This window comes from Talaromyces amestolkiae (genome assembly GCF_001896365.1).
Source record: "Talaromyces amestolkiae strain CIB chromosome Unknown scaffold21.1, whole genome shotgun sequence".
Classification (NCBI taxonomy): Eukaryota; Fungi; Ascomycota; class Eurotiomycetes; order Eurotiales; family Trichocomaceae; genus Talaromyces; species Talaromyces amestolkiae.
The window spans coordinates 562,660-585,729 of record NW_024468057.1 but is presented as its reverse complement, the minus strand read 5'-3'; the positions used below and the strand labels follow the sequence as shown (position 1 = coordinate 585,729).

At 45.2% G+C, this 23,070-nt stretch overlaps 4 protein-coding genes across 4 annotated transcripts; 1 reads left to right on the top strand and 3 right to left on the bottom strand.

Annotated features, from left to right (window-relative positions):
• Positions 1 to 402: 402 nt before the first annotated feature.
• On the top strand, positions 403 to 8,137 carry BHQ10_008970 (uncharacterized protein; the record flags this gene model as incomplete). The annotated part of the gene is made up of 3 exons (XM_040881834.1): positions 403 to 2,046; positions 2,102 to 2,241; positions 7,501 to 8,137. 3 exons carry the CDS (start codon positions 403 to 405, stop codon positions 8,135 to 8,137), a joined length of 2,421 nt encoding a protein of 806 aa, XP_040737472.1.
• Positions 8,138 to 8,699: 562 nt separating this feature from the next.
• Positions 8,700 to 10,607, bottom strand: BHQ10_008969 (uncharacterized protein; the record flags this gene model as incomplete). Its single annotated transcript, XM_040881832.1, has 5 exons — positions 8,700 to 9,261; positions 9,315 to 9,833; positions 9,883 to 10,044; positions 10,102 to 10,260; positions 10,315 to 10,607. The coding sequence occupies 5 exons, from the start codon at positions 10,605 to 10,607 to the stop codon at positions 8,700 to 8,702; spliced, it is 1,695 nt and encodes a 564-aa protein (XP_040737471.1).
• Positions 10,608 to 13,115: 2,508 nt separating this feature from the next.
• On the bottom strand, positions 13,116 to 17,651 carry BHQ10_008968 (uncharacterized protein; the record flags this gene model as incomplete). Its single annotated transcript, XM_040881831.1, has 12 exons — positions 13,116 to 13,303; positions 13,370 to 13,554; positions 13,629 to 13,647; positions 13,721 to 13,850; positions 13,912 to 14,027; positions 14,081 to 14,187; positions 14,249 to 14,614; positions 14,673 to 14,869; positions 16,254 to 17,066; positions 17,118 to 17,190; positions 17,256 to 17,403; positions 17,453 to 17,651. The coding sequence occupies 12 exons, from the start codon at positions 17,649 to 17,651 to the stop codon at positions 13,116 to 13,118; spliced, it is 2,541 nt and encodes an 846-aa protein (XP_040737470.1).
• A 1,116-nt stretch (positions 17,652 to 18,767) lies between these two features.
• Positions 18,768 to 19,688, bottom strand: BHQ10_008967 (uncharacterized protein; the record flags this gene model as incomplete). Its single annotated transcript, XM_040881830.1, has 1 exon — positions 18,768 to 19,688. The coding sequence occupies one exon, from the start codon at positions 19,686 to 19,688 to the stop codon at positions 18,768 to 18,770; it is 921 nt and encodes a 306-aa protein (XP_040737469.1).
• Positions 19,689 to 23,070: the final 3,382 nt, after the last annotated feature.

Here is a 23,070-nt window from a genome sequence, read left to right as displayed (position 1 = left end):
GCACCGACGGCCACTGATTTGCTAGAAGCTTCGGGGCTGACTTTCGGGGCTCTTGCTCGGCCTCTTAGCGTGCCCTAAAATCGGTCTCGGCTCATTGAAACTTTGAGCTTCTCCTCCAACGTCCCCACTTTCCATGCATCAACCGGACATTTTTTTGGAAGAATGCGGAGAATATTACTATTGAGTTCGTCTTGATACCGAAGAGGGGACTGAAATGAAGAACTTGGTTCGGAGCATGTGCTTGACTTTTTTTGGAGGGGCACTGTACATCTCTGACGGTATAATTCTTGTCCGAAGTGGTATCGGTTCAAAATAAATATTAAATATTATTTGAGCTTTTCTGAGCAGTTAGCATCAAAATATTTTACATCTTGAATTTCAAACCAAGTCAAATCATCTACGATGCCTCCCATTCCTCTCCAGATCGCGTATAAGCGTGTCAAACAACCCACCGTTGGTGAAAACGGCTATGTGGGCTTTCAACCCGGCAAAACTGAAGTCCTACCCAAAGGCTGGAATGGTTTCAACGCAAAACCCCTTAAAAGCGACATTATAGTTGAGCACGATGTTGAAATCGTAGTCCGCGACGGTGCGAGACTCTATATCGACATTTATCGACCCGCAAACTCAACGGAGAAAGTGCCTGCCGTCCTCAGTTGGTCATTTTATGGCAAGAAATATAGTGCTTTGGAAATGCTCCCTATGACTGTGTGGAAATGCTGTGTTCCGCGTGAAGACCTTAGTGGTATCGAGAAGTTTGAGGGTCTCGATCCCCAAACGTGGTGCCCGAGGGGATATGCAATCATTAGTGTTGACACACGAGGTGCAGGACATAGCGATGGCCAGATCGGTGTCATGGGCACACAGGACGCAGAAGATGGATACGATGTGGTTGAAGCGGTAGCTAAAATGGACTGGTGTAATGGTAGCATTGGAATGGCCGGTAATTCGGCGTTGGCTATCTCTCAATGGTTCATCGCCGCTCAGCAGCCACCTTCACTGAAGGCCATTGCTCCCTGGGAAGGATCCGGAGATATCTACCGAGAGCAGTTCTGTCGTGGTGGTTGGTTCTTCATGAGCAACTTCGATCTTATTGCAAACGCTATTGTTCGCGGGCAGGTCAACTCCGGATTGGAAGACTTCGAGGAAATGTACCGTCGTTCGAATGTGTCGAATGCGTTCTGGGAGGATAAGCGTGCCGATATGACAAAGATTCAGTGCCCCGTCTACATTCGAGGAAGCGACATCTCATCCATCCACACAATGGGAAGTGTTCGTGCATGGCTGGAACTACCCCATGACAACAAATGGATTCGCTGGGGAAGCAAGCAAGAATGGTACGAGCTTTACAGTGAGCCCGAATCGGAGAAAGAACTGTTTTTGTTCTTCGATCGATACTTGCGAGGAGAGGAAGGCAATGGTTGGGAGAAGACTCCCAAAGTACGCTGGTCAGCACTCCGGTTCGGCAACCGTGCGGCTATCGACGATATTATCCTCGAGGATTTCCCAGCTCCTAACACAGAGTACCGCGAACTGTATCTTGCGAAAGATGGTCTTTTGAAGACAAATGCTCCCTCTAATATCGACGTCGAGACTGTGTCATACAACTCTGAGCAACGAGAGTCCATCGCCGAGTTCTCTTATACTTTCGACAAAGCAACACAACTCATTGGTCTTCCCAAGGCAATTCTATATGTCTCCAATGATCAGCAAGATGACTTCACGGTTTTCGTGATTCTCCGGAAGCGAGATCGTCATGGAAAGCTGCTCATGCATTTGAACTTCCCCATTGAAGCCACTCCCGTTAAGTCTATCGAGGAGATACCTGAGAAGGAACAACAAAGCACAAACCTTCACCTGGGCTCAACTGGTATATTACGTGCATCGCATCGTGCTTATGACTCTGGCAAGAGCATCCATCCTCAATTCCCATTCCATCCGCACACGAAGCAGGAGAAGGTGAAGCCAGGAGAGATTGTGAAATTGGAAATTGGCATATGGGCTATGGGTTACGACTTTGAGGAGGGAGAGACCATATCATTACAGGTACCGTTGCGCTGTCCACAATCATCTCTCACAAATATGTACTGACCAAAGATAGGTTTCCGGACAATATCCTAGTATTGCAGAGTTCAAGAGTTTCTCGCAGCCTCGACCGGAGCATGAGTTGAACAAAGGACTGCATACAATTCATATTGGAAAAGAATATCCGAGCTCGATTATTCTTCCGTTCATCAAACAGTGAGTGGAAGATTAGATCTCATGACACTGTGTTTGTTAGTATGGAATTTATAGTCACTACTAGTTGACCTGAATACTATATTTTAGACGACAACGTTGGGTTACTTGTCAAACCACTTTAATTTAGATGTGAAAATGACCTAGATTTTAGACCTGTAACACATTTAAACACGAGCCAACGCTAGTGATGTGACCATACTTTTCAAATAACTACATTCTACCATAATGATTGTGTAATAAGAGACATCTATGTGCATCGAATATCCAGCAAAATGAATGATAAAAGAAAAAACTCCACAAAAAAAGAAATCAAATGAGAAACCCAAGACCTATGATTGTACGAGCAATGAAAATTCAAAGTACAGCTCTCAGTATCTACGCATGCCCAGGTCAAATCCGTAGTAATCCAGTCGATCAGCTCAGTATAGATGAAAAAAGGGACCAATCGCCGGATACTTCCTATATTTGGGGTCAGTACTCAGTGAATTGCAAAATTTTGTAAGTTACACACCTGCCCAGATACAATTTTCGAGACATTGTATGTGACTGACAGTAAGGTACGTAAAGAGAAAGAACAGTGACCGAAGTCACGTAGATAGTAACGGTCAAACTGGCCATGATAGTTTGTGGCATTGAGGCATGTCTGTATTGTCTCAAGTCATTAATTCCGGCGTATCTCTTCCAAATTCTGAATGAGCCTGCCTATGTCTATTGCCATAAGATACAGGATACCGCACTATACTGCTATTGATATAATAAGAGGCACAATTATATCGCTAACTACTGGGTCGTTATCCTTTCGGCAGGCCGCCGAAGCCCCGAGTGTACGGTGAAAGTCACCGAGTGACACGAATTGCTCGCAGATGCTGTTAAGAATAGAAACATATTCTCGGTCTATGGCTTGATACTGCGTTCAATCTTAATTATAAAGCGCAGAGGACTGCCCCTTCAGAGGAAGTAGGGGTTATTGAAACCCATCCCTAGGGTCGCCTATTTTGGTCATTTGGACACAAATGACTGAACAACTGCCGGTTATGACTGCCGAATACTCACTTGTGTTAGGTATATTCACAACTTTTAAGCCACCTGGAATTGATTCCGCACTTTTCCTTGGTACGGCCAAGTGTCCGCCCTTCAGTTGGGGGGTCGTTTGGAGATTGTCAATATGGGTTTGGCGATTGGTCGGGATGGAGAGTCTCCACAGTCTGTTCCCCGTGGGGTGTGCAACTCCCAGTTGTTATGGTCCACGAGATACTTTCAGTATCTTCGATTACCAGCAGCTCTTTCGGCAGCCAGAAAGTCAACACACCTGGTTTAACATGGAGATCGAATGATAATGCGATGGGTTAATGAAGGAAATCCCAAATAGTGCTTCGCAATTTCGTTGAACCCGTCATGGATCCCCGGCCAATGAAGAAACGCCTATCTATGGCATGCAACAGTTGCCGACTACGAAAAGTGAAATGCGATGCGGATTATCCGCGATGTCGCAATTGTCGAGTTCGCGATGAAGAGTGTGCTACAAGTGATCCGCGACGTCCCGGAGAGCCTGTTGTACGCGAGTGGATTGTGACTGAGAAGATACCCAACAAATCTGACACAAATAAACCTAATGTATACGCCAGTCCTACGCCCTCTCTACAACAACAATTATTTCAACAAACGCAGATTTCAGAGCCACGGATAGAACACTCTATAGCAGCCAAAGCACAGAATGACCAGTCCGGCCATACGAATCTGCACGAATCCCCCGTACATCAACCATTCCATGTCAGTTCGAACACCGACCCAGAATTAAATCGCACGAAAATTGTTGGTGGAAGCAGTTCACAATGTTTGGCAAAATCGTTGGATGTATACCTCAAATCAGTGCACCGAAAACCAATTTCCGGATTATTTAAATATGGCATGAAATACGCGGAAGAATTCGACATCCCTTTGGAAGTCTCATTACCGCAATTACCAGACCGGACTCGTCTTCATGGATATTTAACGACATTTTTCGACCGAATACATCCCTTGTATCCGCTTTTCAACGTCGAATCCTTTCATCTACTCGTCAACCAGATAGTGGGAATGGGAAGTGATTTGAAAGCTTTACCACGGGACCAAATACCCTGGCTTGCAAGTGTTTATCTAGCAGTCAGTATCGGCGCAGATGAAGAAGCTCGTGGAGTTACTTCCGATGGAACAGTATATCTCCAAGCAGCCTCAAGTCTTATAGGACACGTGACGTCGGTGCCCTATCTTCCTGCAGTGCAGGCAATGCTTATGTTCACTATTGCTTACCGTGGGCGGAACCAAGAAGGATTGGGATGGCAGTATCTAGGAATGGCTATTCGCATTGCCCATACGACCGGAATCCATCGAAGAGCAGCCGATAGTGCCCCTTGCACCGGAGATGTGCAATACATACAAAAGTATACGCACGAGGGTAGAATATGGGCAATATGCTGCATTCTAGAAAAGTGTATGGAGCTTGAATCTGGACGACCAACTGCGATTCCGTATTCCTTCACATGCGACGATATTCTCCCTCCGCATCTTCATGAACAGGATGACGGTCAACTACTTCGCTGGCAACTAGGACTTGCTGTATATCAAAATCAGATTGGGCAACATATTTACGGCCACACTTTACGAAAACGCCGGGCACGAGAGATTCTCCTCGATACAGCGCGACTTGACAAATGTCTATTGGACTGGGTGAATGGAATTCCTCCTCAGATGCGACCGGGAAATGATATATTCTGTCCCCGTGGAGTCTTTCATCTCGCAGCCTTATTGTCTATGATGTATCATGAAGCCATGATAACTTTGCACAGGGCAGCTCTCATTGCGCCTAATGCAAGTTTCGAAGCCGAAGTCGAGAAGGAGGGTCCAGATGACCCATCTCGGTTCCGAATACTCGGTGGGGAGTCGATATGTGTAAATAGCGCAAGAGCCATTGTGAAGTTAAGCATCGAGCTGTCGGATCAGAAGACGGAGACGAGATTGATACCTACTGGCGTTCCATTGCTAGCGTGTATCGTTTTGGCTATCTATTTGATCAAGCATCCTGATAGCAGAATGCAGTCGACTGATTTACAAGTAAGATTTCAAGGTCATTATTTGACGTCTATATCGATCCATACTGACTTATAAATAGCTTTTGAAGATTTGTCTCGAACTTTGCAATGAAAAATGGACGGATTGTGGTCAAGATATCCGCTTTATCGAAGGTACTACATTGTTTCTATCATGTCATTACTGAGCAAAACTAATATTCCCCAGGTTTATCAACTATATATGAGCGTGTCAGTGGATACGTAGACTCCCAAAGAGCAACTAAAGCACCAAATACACCTCAGAACCGTGCAAATACTGGCCCTTATGTGTCAGGTGACCTACGAAACCACACAGAAAAGTCGAGCACTGTACAAAACAGCTTCGTCATCAGTCCAAACCAAGATCCCTCTATTTCCCAAAATACACACAATACACCTCATAATGCAAACAAACGCCATCATCCTGATGATGGAGGCGTAATCGATACAAGGCCACTTCAAACATATGAAGGCATTGTACCTGACACAGCAACACTGTCCCAATACAATCATTTGGATGGAGTACCGGATAGCCAGCATGATAATCTGCCAGCAAATATGGAAAGATATAATTGGCAACAGGAGCCACTACAGGAAGACAATCAATATCCGTTTGATGGCTATAATGTCGAAGACCTGTGGGAGTGGATGCTATACTTCGATTCTCAGAGTGAAGTTATTTCTAATGCCCACACCTGATTCACATCGTTTTTGTCAATTTGGATGATATGCCTAGTAACAACTAGCAGGGTCAAAACGTCATTCTAGCGACTCGGAAGTATAAATGTAAAATATATGTAGCCACCTCCACATGACAATAACATGACTCAATTTACTCCACACTAGCTATCAGACCAGCTGTAGCCTCGTGAATGATAAAGTACAATCAGCAGAAGAAGTAATTTTACAAAATAAATACACCAATTATTCTTACACATATACAAGAATATTACAGACCAAAAGTCTAGCCCTAACTCTCCCCCGAAGATGGGGCCGACGCCGCCGAGCAGCACCACCGATTGGGTCCGACCACATTCCGATATCCCCTCCTTTCCTTAAATGGTAATGTCATTTTTTGCCATTTTTTCTGGTGATCCCCCTATGCGCTAGTTCGTACTTCTGAAAGTTTGTAGCTTAGTCTTATCTTTTCCCAAATATTTTTCCCCCATACTTCTTGCGTCTCAGAGATCAAACAAATGGAGGAAGTCAAAGGACGATCACCAAGCGTGACAGGAACTATCGTCGACAGTGCCTCCAGTGAATGCGTTGCAAAACCAGCTGGAGTACGATTATATCTTGTGATAATATCTCTTTTGCTTACTCTATTCTTATCTGCTATCAATGTTACCGTTGTCGCAACTGCCTTACCGACTATCGCTACGCATCTCAATGCCACCACATCACAGTACACATGGGTAGGCAGTGCCTATACCCTTGCCAGCACGGCATCGACCCCATTATGGGCTAGAATATCTGATATCTGTGGCCGAAAAGAGATTCTGATGGTAACGAATGTCGTTTTTCTGGTCGGAAGTCTAATATGTGCTCTGAGTATCTCGCCCGGAATGATGATCGGAGGTCGTGTTGCGCAAGGTTTGGGTAGTGGTGGCATATCGGTAGTTGTGACTATAGTCATTGGTGACTTATTTCCGTTAAGAGAAAGAGCAAAATATTACGCTTTGACTGGTATTGTATGGGCGATATCCAGTGGTGTCGGTCCCATGCTGGGGGGTGTTTTTACACAGACAATAGGTTGGAGATGGTGCTGTAAGTTTGTTCTCTCTATCCTTTGTGACGACTACCATAGTAACAAGTTAGTTTACATAAACCTTCCATTCGATGGATTGTCGCTCATCTTCCTATTTCTCGCCCTGAAGCTCCCAGCCAAGAAAGAGAAACAACCGTGGCAAACCTTACTTTTCTCATTCGACTGGCTCGGATCTATCCTCATCGTTGGCGGCACAATCTGTTTTCTCTACGGATTAGAAATCGGTGCTAGTAAACAACATCCGTGGGATTCTGCATATACACTTGGACTGCTCATCTCTGGGATAGTGATCCTCTCCATTTTTGGTTTATACGAAATATTCTACGCAAAAAATCCTATTGTGCCAATCCGAGTGTTGAAGGATAGATCTATACTGGCATGTCTCTGTACTGCCTTCTGTCATAGCTTCATATTCATTGCCTACGACTACTTCAACCCATTGTATTTTCAGACCGTTCTCGGCGTTACTCCGATCCAGTCTGGACTTTATACGCTTGCCCTTGTGTTGCCCCTGTCTGCGATGACTCTCAGCAGTGGGTTTGTCGTAAAGCGTACTGGCGCGTATCGACCAGTTATCTGGATTGGAGCAAGTATCATGGTCTTAGGGACAGGTCTGTTCATTGACTTTGGCCCGAGTCGCATGATTACCAAGATAGTTATCTATCAAATAATCGCAGGTCTCGGTGCTGGACCATTATTCCAAGCACCCATGATTGCTTTCCAAAGCCAGCTGATAGGAAAGGAGGATCTCCTTGCGGCAGCCATAGCTGCTTTCACATTCTTGAGGAATCTATCCACGGCGCTGTCGCTCGTTGTCGGTGGCGTTATTTTGCAGCATGGGTTGAGTAGTGATGAAGCATCGTATCTTAGCGATGGATCGAGCTTGGGTTCGGGTGCGAGAACTGAGGATGAAGGGCTTGGGGATGGTATTGTTGATGGATTGAAGACTATGTGGATATTCTACACCGCTGTTGGAGGAGTGATGTTGATCTCATCTTTTGCAATTGGCAAAAGGGATCTTGATAGCGATTCGGATGAGTAGCCCACTAGATCTGATTTTAGCCCAAAAAAAGAATACATATATAGACTTAAATGACTCAGTACTAAATATATTTTTCTGCAATGTGAACCACACCACTATTCGCGGATCTGATTGCAAAGGAGCCCTACCTAGTCCTAACTCTACCAGATCTAATATTGTCAATGATTTACATGCTGTGTTGCGGGTAAAGTAGCAGGACAGCTCAAATGTAGAAACCGCTATTAAGAGCACAGAAAGTAGTTATAGGAAAGCAGCGACTTGTTAATGCAGCATACTGGTACTGAGATGTCTGGTTTCTGTATTCTTACTCTATTTTCAAAAGTATTTATATAGAAGGGAGAATGCATCAGTATTGGTACAGAGAGGCTGAGATTTTTCTATTTGAATTAACGAAGCTATAGAAAAAATATTCTATAAATCTGAACAACATTCTCTATTTCAAACACGAACACAACGAGTAATATCGAGCAAAAGCGTGTAGGCTATAGCCAAGCCTTGGTCTAAAAATTAAAGAGTGAGCAGTGGATAATGACAGAGGCATGGTTTATCCCAGTAGAAAGCCTCAAACTCCGCCTGCAAGGACCATGTTGGGTGCTGCCTCCTTGGGGAAGAGCCTCTCCTTTTTCATAACCACTGCACAAACAATCGTGATCGCGCCGGCCGCAACACTGATAATGTAAACTTTGCTAATAGCATCAACAATAGCTGAGATAGCTGCTTGCTTCAAGTCAGGGCTCAGCAAGCCAAAAAGGGTGCTCGCAGTGCCTGCAACCGCGCCCCTGATTTGTTCTTGAGAGAAGCCTTGACCATTCAGGACGCGAGTAAGATTTTTCATCGCCAAACTCTGAAATATCTGACCACCGATGAGCAAGCTACCCATCTGAAAGCCAAGTTGGGACAGGTTGAGCATCGAAATGACACGCTGCACATCTGCACCCGAGCCAGTTCTCATCATGGTCTTGACGCCACCCACGGTGTAACCAGCCTGGAATATCAAGCCGGTGCCAGCTCCAAGAAGAACGCTGTATCCGTAGACATTTGACATGTCGGTATCAATGTTGATAGTGTACATAGCGGCGCTGCCGGTCAACATGAGGATACCGCCAAATAAGTACAATGCCCAGCTAACAGACATTAGCATGTGGAGACACAGATCGCAAGGTGTGACAACACTTACTAATAGCTGATACGTGGAAGGAGGGCACCTGAAAACATATTCATAGATGCAAGGAAGCAAATATATGGAAGTAAGCGGACAGCAGCCATGAGGGCACTGTCTCCATGCACGAAGGAGCAATAGACAGGAATGTAGTAAACCGGCACGTAGATGTTAGTCGCGCCCGCCGCAGTAACAATGTTCAATAGTATGAGTTCTTTGTTTCCGAGTATATCGCGTGGTGGAAACATGCGGGCTGGGCGGGTGGTAAATATAACAAAGTATTGCTGGAGAAGCACGAAGATGAGAAGCACACCAGCGACTACAAAAGTCGAAATTGTACGGCCGTCATTCCAGGCCCAAATCGAGCCTGCAAAAGTCAAAGCCATCACGAATGATACCAATGCTCCAGTGCCTCCAATAAAGCCCACCCAGTCCAGAGCTTTGAGCCTTGAGAAAACAGAGGTGTTTGATGCGCCGGGTGGCTTTACTGGAGGGAGATAGAAGATGTACGCTGGTGCACATACGGCCGCAACGACACTGCAAATCTCAGTTTACAAAACTGCATTATTGACCTGGATGAACTCACAGATTGATATAGAATGCCCATCTCCATGTCGCAGAGGACGTAGAGAATGCGCCTCCTACGACGGGGCCCAGGACAGCACCCGTTCCCCAGACCACACCAGTTCCTGAGATATAGCGACCACGTTCTTTTTCGGAAGTGCAGAGGGAGAAATAGTTGAGAATACTTAGTACGATGCATGTTAGCAGAGATCTGACATAATGCGTTTTCTTATTAACCTACCCAAGAAAGATGCCAGCGCCGCCTACACCAGCAATTGCTCTGCCCACAATCAGTGCATCCATGCTTGGTGCAGCACCGCAGACTGCAGAACCAATTTCGAAAAGCAATATACTTCCGATGAAAAGAGGCTTGAGGTTGAAGTTGTTGAACAAGGCGGAACTATAAGGAGATAAATGAGTTTCATGTCCAACCAAGGAAAGGGTAGCACCTTACATGGGTAGAATAGCGCAGACTGATCCAAGAGGAAATGCCGTACCGACCCAAGTGAGACGTTCAAAATCATCGAATTGTTCCACAATAGCCGCTTGAATGTCTGCAGCAATGGTGGTATCAAGACCGTAGATGAGAGCTCCAATATAGAGAGACGCGCAGACTAAGAACCATTGGAAGCCACGTACAGGCCGCTGGCTCGGAGATTCTTTGATAGACGTAGCAGGGGACTGCTCCTTACTAGAATCAGTTGGGTCGCTTTGGACCACTTCCCCTATACTCTCTGAGGAACTCATTATATACTGAGCAAATGGGAGTACTTTGTGATGCGTCCGCGGAATATGATGAAGAGACGTTTTCGAATCATGACTATTGCTAAAGATCGCAACGATTATTTAACGACGAAAAAGGAGGCAAACGCAAAAAAAAAAAAACCAAGCGACGTCATTAGCAAGTCTCACAACAATTTGGCCGGTCATAGTCTTGAGGAGGAACATTGTACTAGTTAGCCAAATTACTCCGGCGGCCACTTTGTTCCGGTGCCATGTTCATTTGTCATCACTCTTCTTTTCTTCAATCATCAACCCTCCCAGATACAAAGGCGGAAAGAAGAAATCAAAACTTTAAGGTAAAACGATATCGGAGTAGCTTTTTTAACACTTTGAACAAATGCATTCCGCAACACCGCCATTCCAGTCAATATCAGCGCCGAGCTCACTACGGTTGTGTGGGTTTTGCCAAAAGCCGTTTTTGAAGGGTAAACTAATCTTGTCATGAACTATATTACAATCACATTCTAAAATTGAGTCTCTGATACTAGAAAAATCGTATAACCGTCACGTTCTTTACTGCCGCCGCGCCAAAAATACGCGTCGATCTCGTGTGCGGTCCTGTCATGCATGCAGTGCTGCTAAAGCCAAGTGCAGCCTCCAGTCGCAATGTCTGCGATGCACTATTAAGGAAATCAAATGCGTGTACGACAATCCTCCAGACTGGTCAAAGGATCAAGAGTTGGCGCAAATAAGTACTCCAGACTTTCCCGTATCGCCTCTTACAGGAGACACGTCTACATTGGGTGACCTGTTTTCCCCATCAAACGGAGAACCTAATACAGACGGCATACAGGTTGACTTCAACTGGGATGTATTTGATGATATTACCACGCAAAGTCTCAAGACCGACTTTCCTCAATTGAACGACCCGATACCGATAGTTGGTTCTAATCGGCCTTTCACCACTCACAATATCAATAGTCCATATCTTGACCCTGGGACTCTTCTTCAACCTCCTGAGCTTACATCTTCTGCTTTGACTGTTCGAGATGAAAACTTGTCTACTCTCTCGAAAAATGCACATACCTTCCAGCGATCAAGTTCAAACTTTTTGGCTCAACTGCCGATATCAGATCCCGTCTCGCAATTCATTGCAACCAGTGTCTTGGAGATGATCCGCACGTATCCGTTGATGATGCTTCGTGCAGAGACCCTTCCTTCTTTCATACATGGCCACTGGTATCGCCAATCTAATACTATCCAGTCTTCTATGCCGGAACCGTTGGTCAACTGCATGGGCATAGCACAGATATTTGCTTCCCATAGTACCGAAAGCAAGCATTACTTATGGCACTTGGTCAAGATGGAGCAAAGTTCCTTTATTGGAAAGGTACGTTCCCTTTGAACGTGGCGATATGCAACTATACAATCTACGTACTCAGAGCCCTCATTACTTCAGATTGACATTTGACTAACTTGATGAAATAGAACGAGCATCGTCAATTGACCAGGGATGACCTTCTCGCAGCCATACAAGCCCAGATCATGTATATCATTATGCGGATCTTTGATGACTCGCAATTAGACCAAAGTATGAATCTTCAGATGCTTGAGACTCATGAGGTGTGTGAATTCTAGTTCGTTCATTCAGTCTCCATCTAATTGGAGTAGATCCTCTGCGAGGGCCTCGTACAAATGTGCGAAGAGCCCTTCTGCCAAGACGAGAGACTATACCCAAGCGCGAGCTGGGAAGACTGGATTTTTGCAGAATCAAGGAGAAGGTAACTTCATCAATTTTTCCCCTATTTGCTAGATTAAAATTAAGAATTGTGTTCTCAGAACCGCACTAGTTTGGTTCCTCATCGCTCAAACGATTCATATCAAAATTGGTGTTTCCTGCGATACAATCAGCGGGTACCAGGACCTCCCCCTCTGTTCGCCTAAATCACTTTGGGAAGCAAGGACCCGATCAATATGGCAAACGGAGTATGAAGTGTATCAATCCATGGCTCGCAATGGATTTGACGTCTTTGGGGACCTCATTAATGCTTCTAAGCAGAGAAATGAAGGGTCAATGAGGCGAAATTTGGACACCTGGAATGCAAATGCTGATAACCTCGGTACTATGCTTGGTCTGAGCGCTACCATGATGGGACGTGATTGAGAACCTTATGAATTCATTGTTATATGTATGCTTTAGAATATTTTGTATCTCACCTTATAGCTACATCCTACATATGTCAGTGATGAGGGTATCTCACAAAAGCTGATCACTCCAGTACTATCATATATAAATCCCATATCTATACCCTGTAATACAAAACAAAAGCCTGTTTGTCATAGAATCGAGATCTTCCAACAATCTGACTTTAAGATCTAGGCCATGTACCTAGGGTCAGTGTAGTCCACTGCAACTGGCAGCACGTAATTGATCAATACTGGGGATGACAAATTAGAAGCAATGTAGAATTCGTGTCTCTTTTCGGCTTCAATATGGATACTGAATCACAGGCGAAACTTTTAACCAAGTTTTCACGATCTCCCTTCGAGATGCTCCGACACAACCTCCGTCGCCAGCTTCTTCTCATCCGAGTTTCTGTCCAATAGGAATCTAATCAAGCCCACATCGCGCTGCGCCTCAGCCAACATTCTTGCATCCTCCTTACCAGTATGGCTCTTAAAGACTCGATCCATCTCCTCCAAAGTCGCATTTTTGGTCTCTGGAAGAGCAAACCAAACCAACACGATACCAACGGCCTAGAAAACGGAGAAGAAGATGTAGGTACCCCAAGCCCAGGTATCAAACATAGGGGGAACAAACAAAGCGATGGCAAAGTTGTTAATCCAATTACTGAATGCGCCGATTGAGGCTCCTTTGGCGCGGATGGAGAGGGGAAAGATTTCGGAGACGAGTGTCCATGAGACTGGGCCCCATGTAGCGCCGAAGGTGCCGTTATAGACCCAAATAAAGCTATTAAATTAGAAGTTAGCGTGTAATTTTTGATATAAGAGAAGTTGAATAAGGACCCATAGTTGGGGACTCACATACCAACCGCTGCCCAGCCTATCATAGAAATTGTTAGTACATTGTCGGAGGACGAATAACGAAAAGTAAAGTTTGAATGAAGAATTCTCACCAGCTACTGCGTGATGCTCCCAGTCGTGACGAAACTTAGCCACGATCACTCCGACGATAACCATGGCCGCAAACATCAAGCCAGATCCCGCCAGAAGCATAGGCTTTCGACCAATTTTATCAATGACAAGCTGATGGCAGAAATAAGTCAACTATCTGATAAGATTTAATATTGGGTATGAGTGTAATTACCATTGCAGGAAATGTGCAGACGAAGAACACGACCCCAGTGACACCTGTCGCAAGTAATGCGATGGTACCAGTGTTGAGACCTAGACTGACGAAGACTTCGGAAGCATAGTAGATAACTACATCCAGGTAAGTTGAATATTCTCAATGCAATTCAAGTTTTCATACATACTAGAGTCAATTCCACTCCACTGCTGAAAGAACATGACCGACCAAGCGGTGGCAACACGTTTGAAATTGTCCTTTGTCCGAACACAGTTGACATACTGCGCCAATTCCCTAAACAGAACATCCTGCTTCTCCTTGGTGGCAAGATCTGGGAATGCCTTTTCAAACGCACGGTTCAAAGAGAGCCTCTGCCTGAATTTCGAGAAACTCAACTTGCACCAAAGCATCATCAACGGGAAGTTTTCGAAGCCACGCGAGTGTCTTTCGGGCTTCTTCGACCCTGCCCTTCTTGACGAGCCAGCGAGGAGAAAAGGGCATCCACCAAATTTCAATTGCAAGAAGGCAAGCCGGGATACCTTGAATGATGGAAGGTAGCTGCCATGCGAGGTTTGATTGTGTATCGCCTGTTCCACCGATATTGTTGCTTCCGTACCCAATCCAGAAGGCGGACATCATGCCGAGGATGGTTGCGAATTGGTAGAATGGAATCAGTAAACCACGTAGTTCGGGGGATGCCAATTCTGCGTTGTACAATGGTCTTCACACAACCGCCTCTTAGACAGAGTAACTAAATTTCTCGTAATGAAGCAGCTTACCCGACACCACTGAAAAGTCCCACCCCAAGGCCTGTAAAGAATCCTCCAGCATAGAGAAGACCCGGGTCGCCTGCATGCGCACCGCAATACAGAGAGCTTCCCAGGATCACCCAACAACATGCGATGAACATAGTATACTTTCGAGAAAAGATCTCTCCGAGGACACCCGCGGACAACGAGCCGACAATACCGCCAAGCTACAACACAGAGGTCAACCAACCCTGGGTGCTAGATGAGTTTACGACTGAAGGAAAGTTTGCTGCAAATCTTGTCATTATGAATGACTCGCCAAGGACGCCTTGCTGGTAGCCGTATTCGAAGCCACCGAAACTGCATAACGCGAAGGGTTAGTTGGATGCTAGATTAAGGAAGAAGTCAATCACAGGAAAATAGGTGGTGCGAGGCGTACGAAGCAAAGAACGCTATGAGAAAGATCTTTTTATTCCGCAATGCTGTTTGCCATCGAGTCTTCTGCGCTTCCTGAACGCGCCTATCTGCGGTGACAGCGAAGTAGGTATCGGCTTCTACATCTACAGACATGTTTGCGTGATTTGATTTTTCCTGGTAGACAGAACGGGCTGAGAGTACCCTGTACAATTGCAGAATTCGGAGAACACAAATCAATCGTCAAGTAATGTGGACATATTATGGGATCTCGTGTGACTTTATACATCCGGCCTCAGTTTCTTGTGCCGGAAATGCGGAGAGATTTCCGTCATACAGCGTTAGTTATGAATCATACTTTTTATTGGAGCGTTCAATCATACTTTATTGGGCCATAAATGGCTCGAGATATAGGTTGAAGATGTAGGTATGTAACATTGTTATCTAGTGACTTCCTTTGACATCTGAAAATTTTCAGGCTATCTACAGGCATATTGGAACGCTTGCACGACTTGGAAGAACACGATCTTTGGTGTTCAATATATGAGTAGCATACTCGTCCTTCGATATCTCGTGATTGAAAATGAATCTATGTATATTGGGCAATAGCTTTGAATTTAGTCACAACATCTCTTGACCAGATCTTACCATTCAACTTATCATCTGCATTCTTAACTAATGATGTGCCAGCCAATGGATGGTTATAAATTCCTAGTTGGGCCACATTTACAGACTAGAATCCTTCTTTGGGGTCTCCCCCGCACTTGCGCTTCATGTAACCTTAGATTGCTCCAGTAACACGCCTTGATCTGCAGCAACCTTGAAGCTTGCTACGTATACTCAAGCCAAGAGTGAGATGAGGCTAAATGGAGGAGGGTAAACATCACCTTTAAAGGTGGGAACACTTTCAGGTCATTGTGCGACTCATGTTACCCAATTAGGAAAATATAAGCACCCTACCTATCTGGGATCTTGCCTCTTTCAACACCGTTTCTTAGCAAGTCGAGTTTAATGACGATGGCTAAGAGCATGTCTAGGCAAGTATTCTAGACCAACAGAGACTGTGAAATACAACAGTAGGCACACAGTCTATCTAACAAAAACGACAGACAGCACCTGCGCTGGTATCATTGGGATCTTACGAATTATTGATACATACCAAACTGCCATTTCCCTTCCAATTATTTCTTATAATACCTTGATTTCCAACTCCGCGCCAACTGCTTGAATCCTCTCCACTAGATCCGCTCCCAAAAAAGCCGGCGTCAAACATCCACCCACAACACCATCCTCCAACTTCCTCGTATAAAGCAATGAGGCAGCTCCTTGTGCAAGCCAAGCAGCTGTGGCTGTATACGGTCCTCCTGAAAATTTGAATCTCGCATAAACTTTTGGGCTTGTCGAGCTATCTTCCGAATCTGCCGACGCAACAGCTTCCATATCAACCACAGCGTTCTTCTCTTTCTCCACATCCGGACCATCGCCTGGCTTCGGCAAAATGATCCTCAAGATAGCCCTCAATGGCGCAAGTGTGAACATGAGTCTTATTCCCTTAGCTTTGAGTATATCCACAATCCCAGCTATGGTCGAGGAGACTTTGCTGTATTCACTGTATCGAAAGTTCAGGCCGTAACGATTCCCTCCATCAAGCAGTCCCCACGTCCTGTGTACAACAGCTCGATTCTGTAAATCGCTAAATGAGCTGGGTGACAGTGTGCCGAGTACTGCATCATGTCGTATGCCAAAAACATTGGCTTCGTCATCCACATACTGCTGGCCATTGACGGGCGACAAATACCATGGGGTCTGCGATTCTTGGATGGTCTTTTCATCGAGATTCGTTCTAGTCAACATTGACTTTACAGTTCCACCGCTGGGGTCTGCTGGCATGCTCAATACGGAAAGAACGACCTCTTTGATCTTGAGAGATGAGGTTTTCGCAAGTTCGTTGGCGGAGAGCCATGTGAGAAGATCCTGGAAGGCGCTGAAATTGCCGCAGGATGTAATGATCTATTATCTAACGTCAGTAAAGTACGCTCATTGTGGAGAGATGATACTTACAGCAACACCCACCTTCTCGGCTGCATGGTGGTATTTGTCAATCCATTGTCGTAGATGTGTGACGGAGCCAGCACTACATATAATCAGTATCCCGGTTGGCCCTGCAACTACCTAGGTACAAGTCACTGGCTCACTCACGTATCAACATAATCCGTGCGGCTATCAATACACCCCTCAATAATATTCGCACCTACCTCGTTGTACGAAACCACGCTGATGCATACTTTTGCCCGGGCGACAAGAGCGGTAAGTTGCGCTTTATCCTCAACATCCACAATTTCAATTCCTGCGCCACTCGTAAGCATGCGCTTGACACAAACCAGATTGAGTCATACCTGGCTGCAATCTATCGCGCGAGATATGCTTCAACTCAGCGGCAAGAGCATCGAGTTTGATGTTCGATCGTCCAGCAATAGCCCATTTCAGATTCGTAGGCAGGTTTCGCGCAATGTGGTGGGCAGTCAGCTTGCCAGTATAACCTGTTGCACCGACAAGCACAATTTCGTATTCCCGGTCCTTTTTGGTTGTCGCCATTTTGCGGGTAATTCAAACAACGCGTCAAGATAATAGAAATCGCTCGTCGTGGATTTAAGGTTTTAATTACGTATCCGGAAACCGGCGTGATTACACGGAGTGCGGGAGGTTGAATCTATCCGAGTGGAAATTGGGTGATTCAGCCCTAAAAGTCCTCCGTGAAAAGTGACAACTTAGTGCTTACAACGGGTCCATTATTGATTAGAGGAATGACTGAATATCACTATTCGATCACATAATGGAAAACAAAGTAAATAATGCTCAGCTATTACAGACTAGTCTGAAGTTCCAATTCGTCACATCATGGGGAAGCAAGTAGAACCTCGCCACAGATATCTGTGACATCCTCAAGATATCAATCGTACCTGAATCGTAAAAATTGCTCTATATCACTTCACGTGCCTAGTCCGAAGGGGACTGTGAGATGGCATATTCAAAGAGAGGGTTTCCCGAAAGGTTTGGGCTGCTAGGAAAATCACGTAGTGAAGGACATGGGGAAATCGAACGTGGAAAATCATAGACAAGGCTATTGAAAGAGAAACAGCTGCTTCCATGGTGCTAACAAATAGCATTCCAGAAGATATCGAGGTCAATTTGAAATTGGAGCAAGATCGCGGGACCTCCACGGCCGGTTGGATCTAAATACTCAGTTGGTTAACAGTACATCTTTACAGCTCAGTGGTGACCACCATAAGACCTATGTCCAAAGTCACCTCAACATCATCACGGGTGTATATGCGTGCCTAGGTGCCTTAGATCGCTGGTAAGAACCCTTGTCCCGTTCTCATTGGCTCAACCGTTTCTCGCGATAGAATCACTCCTTGCACAATACAGGGTGTAATGGCCGAGTACCACAGCAGCCCGCACGTTATACATGTCTACGCGTGACGGGATGTTTTCGTCATATATACTATCTAGCAGAAAGAATGTAGAAGGATTGCTACATGTCCAATGACACGTTAGTTTCCACTTTTTTGAATTGTAGATGGTCTTAGTAGTGCTTAGGAAAAAGTATGTATCCACCATTACTGCTAACTGTTGAACTCCTTCAGTGATGCTAAAGATACGACCCAATGTGAACGCCGGGATATGTCATGCAAGAGGACAGGAATTGCCCTAGCAAGGCTCGCTTTCGATACGACGAGGAACTATGTTTGGTTCGACCAAAGTTGTAGCGACCGATTGTTCTGCATCTGCTTCTGTGGTTCGCTGTGCCGTAGTGTCATCATTTGGGGCTTCTACTTCATGTTCAGCACCTGATATGGCGGAAGTAGGCTGCGTGTTCTTCTTTCGCAGCTTCAACCAGAACATAGCACCGATACATATCAAAAGAAGACCTGTCGTCACGACTGCCATGACAGTTTCTCCGATATGTGAGGAGAGTGAATCGTTAATATGTTCGATGGACCACGGGTAACACGAGGACTTGACAATGATGTATATCCCCAGGCCGATGAAGAGAAAAGGAACCACTATGCCGGCGTATTTCTGACCGAGGCGCAGTATATGTTTCTGCCGCATGATTAGGTACGCTACAAGGCACCACACCCCGAGTAGGATGTAGTATGTAACGATGTATACTGCTATTTCTGCTCCCTGGGCTTGTGAAAATAGCGGCACGTATGTTCCGATGTTGTCTCCGCCGTTCGTCACTGTGACGATAGAGACTTTAAGTATGCTCTTCACGGTAGCAATATGAGATTTCTCGGTAACTGCTCCCACTTCTCTTTCTTCATCGTCATCTTCTGACTCATCGTCGAAATAAAGCTCGAACAATTTCCAGATTCCGAGCAGCATAGGAAGTAGACCAAGAAATCCAATAGGTTCCGAGGGAAGCGCCTGCGCTATACCAAAACCTATCATACTAATGGCGACGATAATCGTGAATCCAATATATTGACCGATAGTAATCTTCAGCGGAGTCAGACTTTCACTGGTGTATGACTCTGCAAAAAAGGCCGCCAAGACGAACATGTCGTCAATATTAGTGATAGCGAAGGAGCTGCAAGCAGTCCCGACTGCTTTTCCGAACTGCATGATGCGAGGAGAGCAGATGGCGATAACAGAGTGAGGGGAAAGGATGCCGTCTTAAGCAAGACAGAGAGCTTGCAAGTGAACGTCAAGATAGCGGTCAGGTCATCATGACTATGTGCAGTCATCTGAACATCAGACTGCCTTACTGACGAAGAACGAGTGAGGTGTTCAAGTGATTCAAGTCACAAGTGAGAATGCACTGCCCCAATTTGATCTCCGAGATCGCCGCTAGTCTACAATAGGCATGGCGGTCGTGCTTGACTTCACCGCCTAGCCTAATTTGGTCGTTAGTGAAGGAGTCTGTCTAGACCCCACATCACGATAAACCAGACTCTCCAGTAAGGACTTAGCTATCCGCCCTCTACAGCATAATAGAAGTCAAAACATCACTGTTTATTAGAAGCGCGCCTTTACTTGCCAATACAATCCTTGAATGTGAAGCGTCAATTGAAGCGGCAGAGATCGCTATGAAGGAATTCCACGACCAAGCTCTGATCCTCACCGCAAATCATGAAATAGTGCCAGCCCTCTCGATGCCCTGGTTATAGGCTCCGTTATCGAGGCATTGATGCAATGCGTTCCTGGCGCTCGGAAGAGAATTTCATGAGCGCGAATCTGAATGAGGATACATTAAGGGAGGGTCTAGAATTAGTGAAGACGCTGTACCACAGCACTACAGTTTTGCCTCCAGGTCTCACGTTTGAGACCCGTTCGAACGGAGAAGTTATCGCATGTATTCTCCATACATTGGATGGTCAGCAGAGATAACACTCAGTGGCCTTGGCCAGAAATGACGTTGTGAGAGCTAACTTAAGAATGTGAAGACTAACAAGAATTGTATTGTCGAGCTGTGTGTCTTGTGTACAATATGAGGTTAAGAAGGCGATATAGATAGACAATACAGCGAGTAAATCTTGCCATAGTCCATATAGCGTGAAGGGTAAACTTGAGAGCCCTGATAAATAATTGCTTCTGATCGACTACTGCACCAATTCGTAGCTCCCCAGTACCTATAATGTGTGTACTTCACCCGAGATGAGACATTTACCCAAAATCAAAATGTTGATCTGTTCTAGCAAGTTGGGTGTCTGGATTATCTGGCACTATGTGCCTCATTTATGACAGGCTAATTCTAATCCCCATGGGTATATTACGCACTTGGTATTTGCTAACTGCTAGTAAGTACTTTGCGTCCTGCCTTGGTAGCTAGAACTGATTACTCAATAGCGAAAAATCATGTCAAAAAATAACCAACCCAGAATCAGTCTAGTACCAGTTTCATCTTTGTACAAGTTCCCATGATAGGGGATAGACTTTGCATGGTAGGGGGCTTTAGTAAAGTTCATAACACGGATACGGATAATTACTGTTTTCGGAAAGGTGCCAAAACTTTTAGAGATCCCCATTAGTGCAACGCCCACAGAGGTAGTATGGAAAACAAGAGGTCCACAAGTCAATGGATTGTTTAAAAGCAGCTTCTATCCCATACCTTGAAAATTGAGAATGGCAATTGTTGTCCCAGCACGCGGTTTGCTGTCGTGGAAATGTCTGAGAAACAAGCGCAGGGCAAGTTAACCCCTACCTATTTCTTATTACTATAACATTACATAGACTCTGTCTCACACTTGGTTGGAAATTCGCGTTAATCTCTTTGATATAGCTGCTCCTGCATACACCGATTTAAACAATCCCTCGTCGTCAAGGACTAACGATATCGAATTGCCAGTACAGCAACAAAATTMCCCGCCCGAGCCGATCTACTCGCAATACAGTACTGCAACACCTCTGGGATCTCTTACCAATGCCGCAGCTGTTGTGGATTGTCCGTCTTGTGGACATCGTGACATGACTCGCACGGAAGTTGTGACAGGGACCACTACGCGGTATGTAAATTCATCATGTTGATCTTGACTTGGGAGGTCCTTCTGTGTCTTATAAACCCGAATGTTACATCATTGCAACCTTGGAAACGATGCAAAACCAAGACAAAATAGACTAACTTGTGTTCAGTGCTTGGGCCGCAAGTCTCTGCTGCTGCTGCTGTATTGGATGCATACCTTTTTTTATGCGATCGCTGAAAGATGTCGAACACTACTGTGGGCACTGCGGTGTAAAACTAGTCAGATGGCATAACACCGATAGAGTAGAGGTTCTGGTACAACAGAATCCTTCAGCCAGTTCGACATGGCTTGGCTTCATTTAGCGTTCATCTTCGACTGGTCCGAGGTTTTGATCTTTGTCATCCGTGCAAATATGGTTGGACCGAAGGATATTCGTACTTTTAGTTTATGCCTTTCAATTGCCAGTAACCTAGAATAATTTTATTGTATTAAGTGATAATTTTGCTCTCGACGATCGGATATAGATAACCCAGGAATGTAATGGGATTAACGGTCTGGAGGTGTCACCGTGCCGTTGCTTCTATGTGGATATCACAGATGAAGAGGTAAGCATGCGGTGTCGGAAAGTGAGTAATAGAACGCTTCACAATCAGCTGGATCGATTTCACCCGACGTGGGAGCTAGGAAACTCGTATTCATTTGGCCACGGCATTCCAAGGTTGTATGTTTCAAAGTTCTTCCATGGCATAGGCTTGGAAATGTCACTATGTATGTATGCAAAAATAAGTAACTGATAACGTATCTTTTAGAAACGTGACCTAATTCAAGCTTAAAATCTTTGATCTAACTTCTGGACGATTACTAATGATTATGGTCTACATACCCATAGACTGGATACCAAGATACCCTACTTGATGATATATACACGTATCTTCTCAGGGATACAGTTTGACTGGAGCTTGAAATCAGCCACGATTGCAACACCCCATTTTGAAACAGCAATTAAAAGTCGACACACAATCTTAGACCATTGGCTGACCTGTTATTGTCTCCATTTACCATTTGGAGCAGTGTTATCAACCAACAGCGGTCAAGGCTTCCCTGCTCGGGCATATCAGCTACCACCTCCCTAACATGATCTGTCCTTCTGAGTCTCTTTGATTCTTTTCATAGAGTTTTCTTTCCCTAATAAGACGAGCCGGGTTGATGAATGCAAGCATAGTCATCATGCAAAACATCGGCAGGGCGTCAAACATATATATGAACGTCTCGTGAGTAATCACAAATCCATGTGAACCTTGGAGATACTCAAAGACTCGAACCAAATTTCGCACAAGCAAGAATATGCCCGCAGCTTCGACGGATATAAAATACTTTGCATGTGATTTCGCTATTTGGGGCTTGAATCGCATATGCATGAAGCCGCATGTGAGTATAAAGACAAACATCGCAACAAACTGGGTTATCAAGCCAGCAATAATGACCGTGCGGCTTTCAGCCAACTTGCTTGGATTCCCGGAAGCGACAAGCCCAGTGCCGTAAAG